The sequence below is a fragment of the Notolabrus celidotus genome, chromosome 11 (assembly GCF_009762535.1).
Source record: "Notolabrus celidotus isolate fNotCel1 chromosome 11, fNotCel1.pri, whole genome shotgun sequence".
Classification (NCBI taxonomy): Eukaryota; Metazoa; Chordata; class Actinopteri; order Labriformes; family Labridae; genus Notolabrus; species Notolabrus celidotus.
The window spans coordinates 3057121-3074301 of NC_048282.1; the positions used below are offsets into that span (position 1 = coordinate 3057121).

Consider the following 17181-nt stretch of genomic DNA (forward strand, 5'->3'; position numbering starts at 1 on the left):
ACCAAGTAGTGCAGGTTCATATATTTGGATCCTACTGTTACCTGCAGACTGAAGGAGACATGCTGCAGCTTGTGTCAAACGGCTGACCGTCAGCTCAACACTGAGAGACTCATCCTTTAGTACGGGGTAGGAAACAAAGAGACGCTTCTTTAGTGTGACTCAGAACAACTCCACTTTGGACACTGATTAAACATTCTCAGATGTTTCAGAGACACAAGCTGTAGTTCTTAAAATGACATGTACAATCAGGAAGTCTTTTGTATTAACTTTCCATTAACGCTTTATTAATACGTTTTTTATTTCCCTTGAGATGTTGATGAACATGTTTAAATGTTTGATTAAAACCTTAAATGAGGATCCGATCAATTCAAAACAAAGAGAGCGATAGAGGAATCTAACATTTAGAGTGAAGTATTAACATTTCATAAACTTTGACTCCAGAACACATGGAATAAACTGAACTTGAGCTACACTATTTTTTGAGGATCAAGAATACTTTCTTTTTCATTCTGACCATGTGAACATGAGATTACAAAATGCAGCAATCAGGTCTCATTGCTGTAGATAAGTACTTCATGTCGTGGTAGATTATAAATAAATAACAGTGGTGGAGTAAATAAATAGACAGCTATAAAAATAGAGGTATATAAAGCAGATAAAACCCTTTAAAAAACAGCCGGCAGCTGACGTTACTGGTTCTATACATTAGATATATAAGAGAGAGATAAGATAAGAGATAAGAGATTCCTTTACTCGTCCCACAACGGGGAAATTCAGTGATATCGTGTATATATATATATATATATATATATATATATATATATATATATTATATACTATTATTATTATTATTATTATTATTATTATTATAAAAATAGTAATAATAATACAAAAAAGTGAATACAGCAATATTAATAGTAACCATAGCAATAAGAATACGTTACTATTATATTATGATAATTATATTTTTAGTATATCTAGTATCATTCAATTTTATTAGAATTATTAGTATTGTTATTACAATAATAATTAAAATTATTATTCTGATTATGATTATAATGATAAGATTTATTAATATTATTAATAGAATTATTATTATATGTTAGAGAAATTACTATTATTTTTTTAAGTATCGTTATTATTATTTTTTTTAATTAACTTATTGTTATATTTTTTAATTCATTATTATATTTTTTGTAGTATATTTTATTATAATTATAAGAATTATTATTATTATATGTTTTAGATTCATTATTATTATTATTATTATTATTATTATTATTATTATATTTCTTCATGATTATTAGCATATGTTTTAGAAATATTAGTATTAAATTTTTTTGTATCATTATTGTTATTTTATTATTATTATTATAATTTTCAATTTAATTATTGTGGTTTTTGTATCATTACTATTATGATTATTCTATTTTATTATAATTATTATTAATATTAATAAAAAAATTTTTAATTCATTTGAGTTATATTTTTTTGATCATTATTATCATTATGATTATTTTATTTTAGTATTACTAGTATTATTATATTTATTTATAATTATTATTATATGTTTTAAAGGTATTAGTATTATTATATTTTTTCAATTCATTATTATTATTATTATTATTATTATTATTATTACTATTATATTTTAGTATCATTATTATGATTAATATTGTATATATTACTATTATTTTTAGGATTATAAAATGTGATTAACATTCACCCAACTAAGTATTGCTGTAGATGAAGCTGTCCACATCAAGCTGCAGCTTGGATCACTCATAATCCAGTTAAATACATGTTTTTTTTAAAGGGACTTTTACATTAGATGGATTTAAAGCAGGATTTTAATGTTTAAAACAGAATATTTGTACATGCATTATTGCTTCTTTTACTTCATGAAGAGATTAAAATACCTCCACCAATAATAACTAGAATCTTAGAAATGGCAAACTCTGTTTTTCAGAGTTGTAATATTGATGTCCTGACTGTAGACACATGAAGTTTTTACTTGTTCATATTCAGCAGACCTGCCTGCACAAATTAAGAGTTTCTCTAAGTTGCACTAACAATATCAAATATAATCATTGTTCAGTTTTTTGTGGGACATATGCATTTGTTTCAAATGTATCACATGTAAGAGATGAACATTTTGCATCCCTTTAGTGCCACAAAACTCTACAAGTGGTTATTATTGAAGGTTCTCCTGAAAAGCAGAGGTTTACACACTAGATTTAGATATTATTAGATTCCCTTTTAAAGAAGATAGAGCCTATTTGTGCCTCACAGCTGAACTGTTAAGTCCTGAAGGATATTCAAGGTTAACACATGGGAGTGATGCCCAGACTTCCTCAGAGATTGAGCAGCCACCTGCAGCGCCTCACCTTCGCTCTGCCTGCTGGAGGTCCACAGGGAGGATCAGGTGCTCTGCTGAATCCACCGGACTTTCCAGGCTGAAACCCAGGAGCCATTAGAGGCACTCCTCCCGTCACACTCTGTTGATCACACCTGCCTGCCATCATCCATCATCCATCATGTCACATGCAGATGTTTGTAATTAACACAGGAGGACAGAGTCAGAGTCCAGGCCTCAATCAGCACACAGATGAAGGTGAACCCTGCAGTGCTATCACTACTTCTTCTTTTGACACCTTTTATTCTTAACACCAAGGTTGTTTTTATCTTTTATTTCAGTGACTTGTAGATGTTATGTTATTTTACATGTTGTAAAACTCTTTTCAAACTTTACAACTGATAGAATCCCATATGTCAACCAAGTCACTTGATGATGACTCTTTCCATGAATATCACCAAAATATCACCAATTTAAAGCTCACTGACATTTCTGTCTCTGCTGTGCGCCTGTCCTTTAGGTACTTTCTGTAAACTCTAATCACAGTTTTATCATATCACTGGATACAAACTGAATTTTCTGCACAAAAAAAGAAACACCAACTTCTCAAATACTAACAAAAAAGCCCCATCATACCCCTGATCACACAGATAAACCCAACTTAGGATCAAACCATTTTTACAACATATATCATTCCTGTATAACTTACTTTATGAATAACAAACATGTTTTCTATCAACAAATACATGTTGGATTACAAAAAGTTGAGTTGTTTGTTTTCCACCTGTAAACAAAAACTACAACAAACTTTTTGTTATGTATTTGATCATTTACTCATTAGTTTATTGTTATTTTGGTAAAGCAAAAAGAAGTGCATTTCTGTTTTTGTACAAAATAAACAGTAAAAAAGAAAGAGATGGCATTACTGCATGCAGTTAATTATGTTCATCAATCAATGAATCTATTAATCTCATTGAGTGCTAATTCATAATCAATGTGGTCTCAGGACTCTTGAGGAATGAACAGAACTCTACATGATATTTTCAAAATGTTTCAAAAACGTAACTGATATAAATCATTTCTAAATAAAAGATGTAGAACATGCATCTACAGGTTCATCCAAGCACAGCAGAGTCTTAAATGCAGAGAATAAAAAATCAATGTAAAAAAAAAATCACGGAATGCAAACAGTAGTGGCCTGATTCTCTCTCGTATCTTCAGTGCTATCTCATCAAGTAATCGATTTAGTGTGTCTCTTTATATGTATTTATAAAGGTTTATAAAGATTTCTCTGGAATTGTCATGGTGCTCAGAGCTCTGAAAAATACTCTTAAATGAAGTTAACACCAAAAGTCTTAGTCTGGATTAATCATCGGCCCATAATCCAAAACTATCTGCATGAACATGTTCTTATTTAAGATATATGTGATTTGTTAATTAATGATCTGACAGACTACAATTATATATTTTTAATTATTAATATGATGATTATTATGAAGGTTGTAGTTATTATCATTTGTATTGTTATTATTATTATTATTATTATTATTATTATTATTGATATCATTGCTATTGTTATTAACTTTTCGTGTTATTATTACTCTTTTATTATTATAAGAAGTATAATAATAATAATAATAATTAGTATTATTTTTATTACTATTATTATTGCTATGATAATTATTATTATTGCTATCATTACTTTTTTTGTATTATTATTACTATTTTATTATTATAATTAGTATAATAATATACTATACTAATATAAAATTATTTGTATTTATTTATTTGTAAAGCGTCTTTGAGTTATTTAAAAGCGCTATATAAAACTTAGGTATTATTATTATTATTATTATTAATAATAATAATAATAATAATAATAATAATAATAATAATAATAATAATAATAATAATACATTTTATTTATAAAAGCGCATTAAAAGATTCTCCAAGCGCTTTACAGGAAAATAAGATAAAATTAAACAATAGAAAAGCAAAGGAAAACAGTGCAAAAAAAAAAAGCAAAGAAGAGCAAGGCAGCAAAATAATAATAATAATAATAATACTATTACTACTACTACTAATACTAATACTACTAATACTACTAATACTACTACTGATAATAATGATAATACTACTACTACTACTACTACTACTACTACTACTACTACTACTTATAATAATAATAATAATATTGTTATTATTACTATCATTACTATGTTATTATTATAATTAGTATAATTAGTGTTCATATTATTAATTGTGTTATTCATATTCATATTCATATTTATATTCATATTCATATTCATATTCATTTTATTGTTATTATTATTATTATTATTATTATTATTATTATTATTATTATTATTATTATCGTTATTATTACGTCTTAAAGTAAGACTGGGCCACATGGTGAAAATTGGTTGGCTCCAGTAATGAAAATAATAGTAAGCAGTTATTCCCTGTCTGAAATAAACTTCTTTACTTTAAGATGAAACACAGAGCGCTCTCATCATAAAGTGATTTTTACTTGTCTTTTTGATGAAATATTATAGTAACAGTATATTCATACAGTTACACTGTACACAGTGTTCAATACAGAAACTACACTATCTGATCATTCTGGATTTATTGTAACATTAACAATGACAGCGCAACAAGACGAGCAAAGATCCAAGCTCATATGAAAACTCTGGTTCTGTTTGACACAAGGGATACAATTACAATCACTTTGAAATCCTTCTGAAATAACAGTACGAAATACAAACTGCCTATCTCTCCGTAATAAAAGGGGTCAGGGAGGGAGTGGACGAGGGAAGGAAAGGAGGAGTTTAGTGATGAGGAGAAGTGAAAGTGAAAGAAGTCTCCTGACTATTTAAAGAGGAAGTGTGGACTCTCCGAAGTGTTAGTGGATCGACAGCAGAGGAAGCAGCTCTCTGAGGAGTCGGTGAGAACTTTACACACTTTCAACTTTAAGACAGTATTTATCAGACTTCACCTTCAGAGGGAATCATTCATGCTGCTGTGTTTCTATCAGCTCCTGGTGATCTTTCAACCTGTCTGCTTTGTTTAATGTCAATCCTCAGTCCTTTCTCTTTCTCCCTATTTAATGTCTTTAAACTCTGCCCTTCCACTCCTCTCTTAAACCTTCTTTTACTGCAGGAAACACATGGGATCATTCTCAGAGAGAGGCTTCACACTTTCTTATGAAGGGTTAAAGTAGAGAGGACAAAGTGAAAGCATATGTCAGCCTGTTGTTTAAATCAATTCCTCTATCTCTTTATTTCTCTTCTTTAAGATTTCCTTTTTATTCTGTAGAGTTCTGAGGACAGGAGAAATACTGTCAGCTTTAAATCAGGATCTGAGTCTGAAGATAGTCTCACGATGTGAATCTCTTCCTTAATGTTTGTAGAGCTCTCTCCTTCCTATTCTCTCTCTCTCTCTCTCTCTCTCTCTCTCTCTCTCTCTCTCTCTCTCTCTCTCTCTCTCTCTCTCTCTCTCTCTCTCTCTCTCTCTCTCAGCTTGACCTCTCGTGCAGCCTGCCGTCTCAGATTATTCTGAACAGGTTTTTCAAGAACAGACATGGCTGTAATGGCCCACTTGTATTTCTCACTCTGTAAGAGATACCGAGTCAGTGTTTTAATGTGATGGACATTTTGGAGAGGAAATGTTGGAGTTGTCAGGATCAGCTTTTAAAGATCCTCTTAGCTTCAGATGCAGAGAGTTTGGAGCTCTTTCTTTTGTGCTAAAAGAAAGAGGCTGATGTTTTCTCCTTTGTGGTTTGTAAAGAATCCTAAAGAGGCTGAAGCACTTTAATTCTCTATACATCCAATAAAAATGTTAAAACTTTACAAAAAGAAAAAAATATTGATAGACTTTAAAATCTCCAGAAGAGTTTTTTAAACACTCTGTAAGCTTAAAGCCTCTCAGATAAATATCTTTATACATACTGAACACATGAAAACTGACTTTGGTTATAGCTCACTTTAACATAAAACTACATTTCTGAGTTTGAATGTTTAATTTGTCTTAATTTGTATTTAAAAAGAATCATGAAAATACTTCTACATTTCTGTTTTTAAAAAATTCTAGAACTTAGATCAAATTGAGAAAAATAACAACACAATTACTGAGGAAATTATATCTGTGTGGTACATTTTGAGAATTCTTTTGACATTATCATCCGTATCTATTCTTCTGTAACTGCTTTAATCATTTACATTGAGGATAATCATAAGACTATTCATATTTCAGGGAACCACTAACCCTCTTAACTCTTTATTGTTATGTTGCTGCCACAGTCATGAGTAAGTGTTAACAACCAGGTTATCAAGTCAGTGAACTTTGATTCTATCAAACATGTTGACAGTTCGGTCTCTGCAGCTGCTGTAAGCAAAGGTGTGTCACACTGAAGATGTCTGCTGTCTGAAAGCAGAGATAAAATATTTTCCTATAGTCTCCCTTTGTCAAATAAATCTGTTCTGACTCATCCACAGCATTTCATATTCAGAATACATGACAGTCAGAGTTTGTACAGTCACTATGAAAGTAATCAGAGTCAGCAGAGCTCTGGTTTCTTTATGCTGTGAGCCATTACTGGTAGTCTGAAATTAGGTAGTCTCGGGACTGAAAGGGGACTCAACTAAAAACAGAGATTCAGATGTGTTAATTCTGCTGCAGAGTTATTCCACTGAACCTTTTGCATGCAACAGTCTATCACTGGAATCAAGCTCAGGGACAAGTTGTTGTTTAATTCATCAAAGTGCTGCTTTTGCTGATCTGACAGGAGGATAAAATATAACAGACTGGTGCAAAAATAAGAATATCCTTAAAAAATTTCTTCCTTTTTTAAAATAAAACTTCAAAGTATAATTTTAAAAAGTATAGTGATATTAATAAAGTAAACAAAATGTTCTATTTAATGTTTTCATGTGTTTTTTTAGTTGTTAGTAAGTATCAAAATTAAACTTTGTAGATAAATACCTGAAACATTTTATTTTGTGTCATAGTGTTGGATTGATTCAATTTGTACTAATAAATACCTGTAAGAAAGTAACTATGTGAAATATTTTCCTAATTTAAATTGTTTGTTTGATTTTAGCTGTAAGCTTTATTTGTAAAGTGTCAGAATCAGAAATACTTTATTTATCCCGGGGAGGGAATTCAGTCATTACAGAGCTCTTATTAACAATATGTAAGAAAGTCAAAATATGAAAAGAAGGAGGAATAAAACAAGATATAAATACGAATAAAATACAATAAACAAAGATACAATAAAATAAATTAAAGATCAAATAAAATAGAATAAAATGAATAAAGATCAGATTAAATACAGTATATACAGAAGCGCAGAATAGTTAGAATTATGAATGTTCAAAAGCTCATGAAGGGAATGAAGGAGATACTGTGTATTCAAGGATGTTAATGTGGTGAGGATGTTGTACAGAGTATTGTATGGTTATTGCACAGAGTACAGGATATTGTTCAGTGATCAGAGGGAGGAGTTGAACAAAACAAAGTCACTTGAAATTGAAAATAGTAAAGTAACTCTAAATGAAATAAATTAATATTATGCGATTTTTTTTTACTGTAGGTTATAATTATCAAAATTAGATTCAATAGATAAATACTTGAGACTTTCTACTTTACGTGTCAATTAGAGAATACTCCTTTTTTTACTTTGAGAAATAACTGAAGGTTAATATTGAACTTTTCATGACTTCCTAATTGTTTGAGATACACTACCAGTCAAAAGTTTGGACACACCTTCTCACTCAATGGTTTGTATTTATTCTAATTATTTTCAACATTGTAGATTAATACTGAAGACATCAAAACTATGAAATAATCTGGTTTTTCCATAATCTGGATTACAACAGTAGTCAAATAGGGCTATCCATTGTGTGCTAACCCTACCTCTGAACAACACAACTGATGGTCTCAAACACATTAAGAAGGCAAGTCATTCTACAAATGAACTCTTGACAAGGCTCATGTTCATTAGAAACCATTCCAGGAGACCACTTCATGAAGCAGACTGAGAGAATACCAAGAGTGTGCAAAGCTGTCATGAAGGAAAAAGGGGGCTACTTTACAGAATCTAAAATATAAAACAGATTCTGCTTTGTTTAACACTTTTTGGTTCATTCAATAATTCCATATATGTTCTTTCATAGTTTTGAAGTCTTCAGTATTAATCTTCAGAGTGTTCAACTTTTGACTGACTAAGTTTTTCACGAGCAAGGACCGCTCCATCAACAGGAAATCATTTAACAATCATTTCATGATCTATTGGAGTAGGGATTCTGAATTTGACGGTGAACTTTTACTTTGCTTGTTTAGGATAGTTTATTAGGGGAGCCACCGTAGCTCCCGGCACAACGAACCCCCTTGAGAGCCCTAAATGGATTGAAATGGGGGAGGGAGGGAGGGAGAGGTGCAGATCTGAGAATGAAAGGGGAGGAGAGAGAGAGGTTTAAATTTACGAGAGTGCCGGAAGAGGCACAGTTGAGGTGTTGTCCTTCTGCTGAAGCATCACTCGTCGATAAGTCTTATTCTGAATCTACATTTTCTCTCTGATGAGAACTTCTTTTATTTTCTCATCTAGCTTTGTCACCCTGAGCAGACCCGATCAGACCTGAGCAGACCTGAGCCCCAGTCTACTCTCGTTTTGGTGGGTGGGATTGTAACGGAACCCATAATGCAGCTGTGATCGTGAGCTTCAGCTGGTTATGGGCTCCGTTTCCATCCCACAGTGCACAGGACATCCTGAGCAGATGGGCTGACTGACTCATCACTGAAGACACCGAGAGGAGCGTCCTTCTTCCTCCCAAACACCATCATCATCATCATCATCATTTACTCACTTTTATCACTCTTCTCTCTGAAAATGGAAGCGTGTTCATTCAGTTGAAATCTTTATTGTTTCATAAACAAACAGTAAAACACATGTAACAGTTGAGAACAGTATAAAAGTATGTACAGTAAAATGCACATCCAGCTGACTGAGCCACAGAGTAGAAAACAAAAGGTGAGAAGAAGAAACGTAGAGTTCTTCTGCTCGCTGATTCAGACGATCAGTCAGAGTGAGATCAGTTTTGTTTCACTGAAATGAAGATGAAAAGTGAAAGTGACGTGCATGAGGCCTGAGTGTAACGCTGTGTTGTCTATTTGAAATAATCTCCTGGAGTGTTGTGACTGGAGCGAAGGTTGTCTGGTGTTTCTCCTCAATGACACGTTTTCTCCCGGATTGCTGACGACAGAGATCGCAACCGGGAATTTCGTGTCAGCCAAGAAGGACACCGAGAGCAGCGATCTCTTTCAAACCATCGGTTTGTTCTTTGTGGAAGAATCTCTAAACAGACGTTTCTAATAAAGCTCAGAGTTTAACCGCATCAACTGCTTATTTCTTTTTCTTGCACTTTCCATCAACACACATGAGGGTCGACCGAAATATGATATTTACAGAAATGTTTCACGATAAACACCAAAAAAACAAACTTCAACAATGTTCAAGAATGAAGATCTCACAGCATTCTGAGTGGAACAGAAAGCTTCAGCTCTGTGAGGATTCTCTCTGACACACGTCGTACTTCTGAAGCACTCTGTCTTCTTTCATTTTCACAGAAGCTGCTCAATCTGATATTCAGCACGATGTTACACAGATGTTACCATCTAGCACACATGTTAAGTTATGTTGAATTTACAGTAAATAAATATGCTCCAGATGATCACACACATGATGTAGAAACCCCACTGATATCTGTCCGGCTAATTAAAGTACACTAGATCATTTGGAGCTGTAAGTAGGTCTGTCTGTATCAACGTGTTAACCTCAAAGCTATTGAGGTCCAAAATGTAAGCGCCATTTTTTTTTTTATCACACACTATTTTATTTCTTTGTTGCCACACAATATAAGTAAGATCTGTGTCTCCCTGCTCTTTCTATCACCGTGATTGGAAATAACACCCCTGTGCTTTTGAATGAAGCATTTCACTTTGAAACCTTCCAGATGACACGTAGGGCTGCAAAATTCAGAGAATTTTAAAAAGTTGGAAAGTTTCCATGGGAATTAACAGGAATGTATGGGAATAAACGGGAATAAAGCAGGCATTTACCGCTGAAACCTTTCCATTCAATTAACCTCAATTCACAGTTAATTCCCATGGAAACTTTCCAATTTGGAATATTTCCAAAATTCCCCAGAATGTCAGTCTGAAACTATCCGAAGATTTTCCACCCCTTTGCAACCCTAATGACACATCAAAAGTAAAATGCACTTTGTGTTTTAGTGTCAAACGAAGCTTATTAGACTGATGTCAGCAGGCAAATGCATAACGAAAAGCTGGCCGAGCATTATTTTGGAGTGTGTGAATCGCCACAGACCTACGTGTGGGACTAAATAAGTAGTTCACTACAGCGCTTGATAAATGAGGGGCTAGTCAATACTGTGAAAGGCTTGAGTCTAAAGGGACACTCTTAGGTTGGCATGTCACAGTCCTGTCCCTCGTGGAGAACAGCTTCAGGCAGACAGGATCAGGATGAAACAGGGAAAAGCAAACAAACTGGAACTCCTGAGAAGTGCAAATGCTGTCGCATTAATGAGGAATCTTTGGACGTCAGTGAGTGATCAACATTATTTCAGAGTAACTGCACACAATATTGACACTGATTGCACATTTTTGCACTCCTGCACAGTTTGAGATGTGTAACAATGGTATCCTTTAAAAAAAACTAATAAACACTGTACTCCACAGAATAAGCACTTTGAAGGCGTCTCCTTCCTCTAAGTCATGTTTCAGTCCACCAGATCTAACAGTCTCCATCATAACGCACATTAACTGCATTTATCTGATTCTCAAATAAAGACCCTGGTAAGAGTTGTCTTACACTGTTAATATGGACTTTTAAATCATTTTGAAATGTAAAATAATATACATTTATAAATACATTGAATGGTGTTTAATTGTTGAAATTCTGAGGTTAATGCCCATTTTAAAAATGAGCTATTCCTCAGCCCTCAGTCAGGAGTTGGAGAACACAAACGCTTGCTTCAGTCAAAGTATACTGCCAACGTTTTTCTTGCATGTTGCATGAAGTAATCACGTAACAACATGCATGAATATATATTACTTCTTGGAGTGGAATATTTGAGCCGAACTTTGAGCAGTGTTGAATTTAGTGTTTGTTTTCATTCCTCTTCAGTCGTGTGTCTTCTCGGCACCATAACAGCTTACAAATGAAATGTTGAAGCTACATGAGCAGTGACTCGGTGTGGTGACAGAGCGTGATGGAGGGTGAATGTGGCTTGTTTTTAACCTGTTTTTTTTATCAGCTACAAGAGAGCAGAGTCGTAATTAAAGGGCAGGATGATCTCAGAGATTTTCTCTTAGTCATAATGATTTTAAAAAATCAGAGAAAATAATGAGGAATGTTGGCTTTGGCACCAGTCAGCTGGTGGAGAAGATAGAGAGAGAGAGAGAAAAACGTCCCCTACACCTGTAGAACCTGTCATATGCTATCACACAGGAAGTGTCAGTGTCCTGAAGGTCCTGAGGGTCCTGAAGGTCCTGAAGGTCCTGAAGGTCCTGAAGGCGAGGGGAACCTCGATAGAATCCTGTCCACCAGCTCCAGGTGTCTTTCATAGTTTTCTCTGCTGATCCGTTCGTGCATGTCCACCAGCTGACACATCAGATTGTTCTGCATTTCTTTCTCGTGGTCCATGAGCCTCTGCAGTCGGGCGTCTTCCTGTGCCTGCATGGACGCGTCCATCTCTCTGAGCTGAGAGACCGTCGCTTTCACCAAGGTGGAGACTTGATCCATCACTGTTGTTTTCCTTCTCTTTGATGGAACCTTGTAAGCTGAAAATCAAGAGGGAGAGAGAGAGAGAGAGAGAGAGAGAGAGAGAGAGAGAGAGAGAGAGAGAGAGAGAGAGAGAGAGAGAGAGAGAGAGAGAGAGAGAGAGAGAGAGGGAGAGGAGCCTGTCAGGTACAGGACAGTGACACACTTTTATTGGTCTTTTTTTCTTTACACTTGACATGAAAATAGACTCGTCACGAGGTTAAGGAGATAACACCGGAGTATTCTCATTCAAATGAACATAAAATGTTATATCTGATAGCAAAGATGGAAAATTTACTTTACTTTATTTTTTACTTTTTATCCGTGCAATAACTTACCTTACTATCGATTCATAAGATAGAAATGTAGAAGTGTGTATAGGGTATATATATCTGCTATAATATCTTTTATTTGATCTTATTTTATATTCACCTTATCATTATTATTATTATTATTATTATTATTATTATTATCATCATAATTATTATTATTATTATTATTATTATCATGTTTGTTATTATTATTATTATAACTATTATTATTATTATTACTATCATTATTATTATTATTACTATCATTATTATAACTATTATTATTATAACTATTATTATTATTATTATAACTATTATTATCATTATTATTATAACTATTATTATTATTACTATTATTATTATTATTATAACTATTATAACTATTATTATTATTATAACTATTATTATTATAACTATTATTATTATAACTATTATTATTATAACAATTATTATTATTGTTATTATTATTATTATTATAATAACTATTATTATTATTATTGTTGTTATTATTATTATTATAACTAGTATTATTATTATCATTATTATAATCATTATTATTATTATTACAACTATTATTATTATTATTATTATAATAACTATTATTATTATTCTTATCATTATTATAACTATTATTATTATAACTAGTATTATTATTATCATTATTATTATCATTATTATTATTATTATAACTATTATTATTATTATTATTATTATAACTATTATTATTATTATTATTATTATAACTATTATTATTATTATTAACATTATTATAACTATTATTATTATTATTATTATCATAATTATAACTATTATTATTATTATTATTATAACTATTATTGTTATATTTATTATTATCATTTTTATTATAATTATTATTATCATTATTATTATTATAACTATTATTATTATTATAATTATTATTATTATTATTATTGTATCTATCTATCTATCTGTCTGTCTGTCTGTCTGTCTGTCTGTCCGTCTGTCTGTCTGTCTGTCTGTCTGTCTATCTATCTATCTATCTATCTATCTATCTATCTATCTATCTATCTATCTATCTATCTATCTATCTATCTGCTGCTGACTGTTTGACCATTAAGCGCACAATGATTAAATTTAAATTATTTAGGCACTGTAATTTTAACCAATACAAACTAGTATCTGCATATAACTGATGAATATTCATGTATTTTTAGGTTGGGAGGAACAGAAGACATCTTAGGATACTTTGAGAAAGCAGAGGGACACATGCTTCCTTGACTTGCTGCTATTTTTAGAAACGGTGCACAATTTCAGATTTTGTTTTTAACTTTGAATATTTGGGGCATCTTAGTAACCCTCGAGGAAAAGCTCTATGGCTTTTAACTTGAAGTCATTTCCTTTTAGCCCTGGACTGCATTACAACTTTTATAACTTTAATGATCATTGTTTTAGCATCATCTTTATTTTTATTCTCTCTTTTTCTTTTATAATTATTTTCTTTTATCTTATTTTTCTAGTATTTGTTTGTTTGATTTAATTGACTTATTTAATTGTTATTTTTAAAGTATTTCATATCACATTCCTTTATCTTGTTTCAGTCTTGTAAGTTTTTATCTGTTGCTGTTGTTTTCTGTCTCTCTGTTCTTTTGTGAAGCACTTTGAACTGCATGCTTGAACATATGAACGGTGCTATATAAACACAAATGAGCTGAGTATACTATTTTCTGTTTTTTTCTGTTTCCCACAAAATATTCAGTTAATAATCATTAAAAAAAGCATTTATTTTCTCCTGTAGGTGATTCAAATAACTTGTTCAAAATAGGCTACACTTTAAAATCCAGTAGGATGAAAAATATACACATTATTAATAGAAAAAGACTGATAGCTGATGTTATTGTTGTTGTTTACTTGCCTTTACTCTCTGCATGCACTTTGCTATGTCATTAACATCATAAGACTATGTACCATCACCTGTTGATTTTCAGGAGGCTTGCAAATAAGGGTCATAAAACAGCTGAATGACTTGTCAATGCATGATTGAACTAATCTTAGGTTAAAGCAGAAGTATGTTTACATTAGTGCAAGAACAACTCTCTGTATAAGGTTATGATACTAGAATGTATTCAAGAAGTGGTGCACTTTCACCCACTCCAGGTCCACCCATGTGTGGTGTGAGACCACTCTTCTCATCCATGTGTGATAACAGCAGCTGTACTCACAGGCATTGACAGGCTGTAGCGGTTCTGATGGGCTGTACTGCTCCTCCTCGTCCTCTGCCTCCACTGGACCCAGATGCTTGTTGATCTCTTGGTCGTCCACGTCGTCCCAGAGGCCGACCACGACCTCGTGATGCTCGTCGCTGATGGAGAGAGGAGGAGGAGGAGGATGAGGAGGATGAGGAGGAGAGAGCTGCTGCGAGGGTGGGCGTGAAGGAGGGGGCGAGGGGCTCCTGTGCCGCTTCAGTGGAGCCCCCGCGGGGCCGTTCCCGAAAGCCCAGTGGCACAGGTCGTAGAACGGCCAGTTGACGCGGTCGCAGCCGGTCCGGACCTTCTGCTGGTGGTACCTGAGGTAATGCTTCCTCAGGGACTTGAGTTTGCTGATAACCTGCATATGTGTCCTGTACACCCCCCTCTCCGACAGCAGTTTGCTCATTCTCTGGTAGACCACCGAGTCCTTCACGGTGCCCGTGATCAGGTGCCGGATCTGCTCCGAGGCACGGATCGTCAAAAGTTCTCGGATTTCATTCTCCTGCCAATTATGGACCTTATTCATAATTCCGCGATCAAGCGAACCAACTTAATCATAAACACTTCCCGTGTATCTTTTCCAGCTTTACGTCACTTTAACGCGCCGGAAGTCGACGTGCTGTGACGTAGATTATTGTGACACCAGTGATCAAAAATGATCTAAAAGAGGATTCCTCAGCTTTAATTATTCAGTAGAAATCCTTCTGTATTCAATTAATAAAAGACATCGATGTAAGCCTTCAGTGAATCTTATACTGAGACAGTTATTCATCTATTCTAATGTCTACATAACGAAGGCCTACTTTTAAATTAGAGCAAGACTTGTAGATTTATTTTTATGTTATTTGTAATTTCAAGCTTCTTCTAGATTTTTTTCTTTTTTGACCAATTTAATTTTAATGTGACATCTATGGAAATTTTTATATGGATATTTTATTATAAACTTAATATTTCTGGCAAAGTTTAAAACTTGTAAATAAATGTATATGATAGAGTATGATAGAGTACGGCAGCGTTTTATTTCTTATGTGAAGAGATTGACTATGCCACTTGATCCATGAAAGAGGGTGTGGCTGTGTGAAAACACAAACTCTGTGATCTGGTGCACTTTTACATTTATTTTTACATTAGTTATTTATATATTTCTCCTCTTTATTATTCTTATTCTTCTTCTTATTCTTATTCCTATTCTTCTTCTTCTTCTTCTTCTTCTTCTTCTTCTTCTTATTATTATTATTAGTAGTAGTAGTAGTAGAAGTAGTAGTTTCATTATTATTATTATTATTATTATTAGTAGTAGTAGTAGTAGTAGTAGTAGTAGTAGAAGTAGTAGTTTCATTATTATTATTATTATTATTAGTAGTAGTAGTAGTAGTAGTAGTAGTAGTAGTATCATTATTATTATTATTATTATTATTATTATTATTATTATTATGGTCAGTACTACTATTATTTATTTTCTTGTTTTGTGTGTTTGTTTTTATAATAATCTTTTTCCCATTGCTGTCCTGACTGAAAGCCAGTTGTATCTATTTTTGTTTTCTCATTATTTATTATTTCTATGGTGTCTATGTTGTATTTGGTCTTTGTCTGTATGGAAAATTCAGTTAATACACTGTGACAAAAAAACAAACAAAAAAACATATAAATGTAAATTTACCAAGTTAAAACCCTCACTTTCTTGCTTTAAAGAAAGAAACTAATTCAAACATTGAAACAGATATCTCAAAAGCCCTTAGACAGAATTTGTGATTCCTGTTTAAGGTTTTTTATTTTAAATAGCCTTTCAGCTACTGTAAACTATGACTGTTTTTGCACCTGTTGTCTTGACGCCTTATTTTCTTAGCTTTTGATTGATAATATTTCTTACATTTCTTTCTGTTCTTATCATTTAAATATGTTTTATTACATATGTTTTTAACTTATGTGATTATACTGTTTGTTTAAACTATTTGTGAATAACTTTGAAATGGAGATCATTACAAATAAAAAAAGATGTATGCAGTTTACTTTTTAAAAATCTTCTCTTTCAACCCAATATTCATCAGTTTTAGAAATTAAACTCAGGTGCAGGACTGAAAGCCATCAGTACTGTGGCTGGGAAGTGCAATGCAAATAAAAAGGATGAAACACTTTTTACATCATAACTAAAAATTTACATTTTGGAAAGCATTTTTTAAAACAAAATTACATTGAACACTTTTACCAAGACCAAAACAAATGTACTTTTATGGAAACTAATTTACAAAATCAGAAACACTTTTACAAGCGCTGAGAGAATTCAAGAAGTGACGGAACACTTTTACCAGTCCTGAAACAAATAGACAAACAGCGGATTCTGACAGAAAAGGAATGTATCAATGATTTTCAAAATAAAAGGTGTCTGTAATATGAAAATGTGCAACAGCCAATGAATTAATACATATTTGACATTAACATCCCTGT

The 17181-nt window shown here is 32.5% G+C and overlaps 1 protein-coding gene and 1 long non-coding RNA gene across 2 annotated transcripts; one reads left to right on the forward strand and one right to left on the reverse strand.

Moving 5' to 3' along the window:
- Window positions 1–5189: 5189 nt before the first annotated feature.
- LOC117821924 lies at window positions 5190–9750 on the forward strand. Its single transcript, XR_004633093.1, has 2 exons — window positions 5190–5303; window positions 8964–9750. It is a non-coding gene; the product is annotated as an uncharacterized LOC117821924 (long non-coding RNA).
- LOC117821923 (transcription factor jun-D-like) lies at window positions 9261–15367 on the reverse strand. Its single transcript, XM_034696482.1, has 2 exons — window positions 14710–15367; window positions 9261–12217 (listed from the first exon to the last, which is right to left on the reverse strand). The coding sequence occupies exons 1-2, from the start codon at window positions 15260–15262 to the stop codon at window positions 11892–11894; spliced, it is 879 nt and encodes a 292-aa protein (XP_034552373.1). The 5' UTR covers window positions 15263–15367; the 3' UTR covers window positions 9261–11891.
- Between the last annotated feature and the right edge of the window lie 1814 nt (window positions 15368–17181).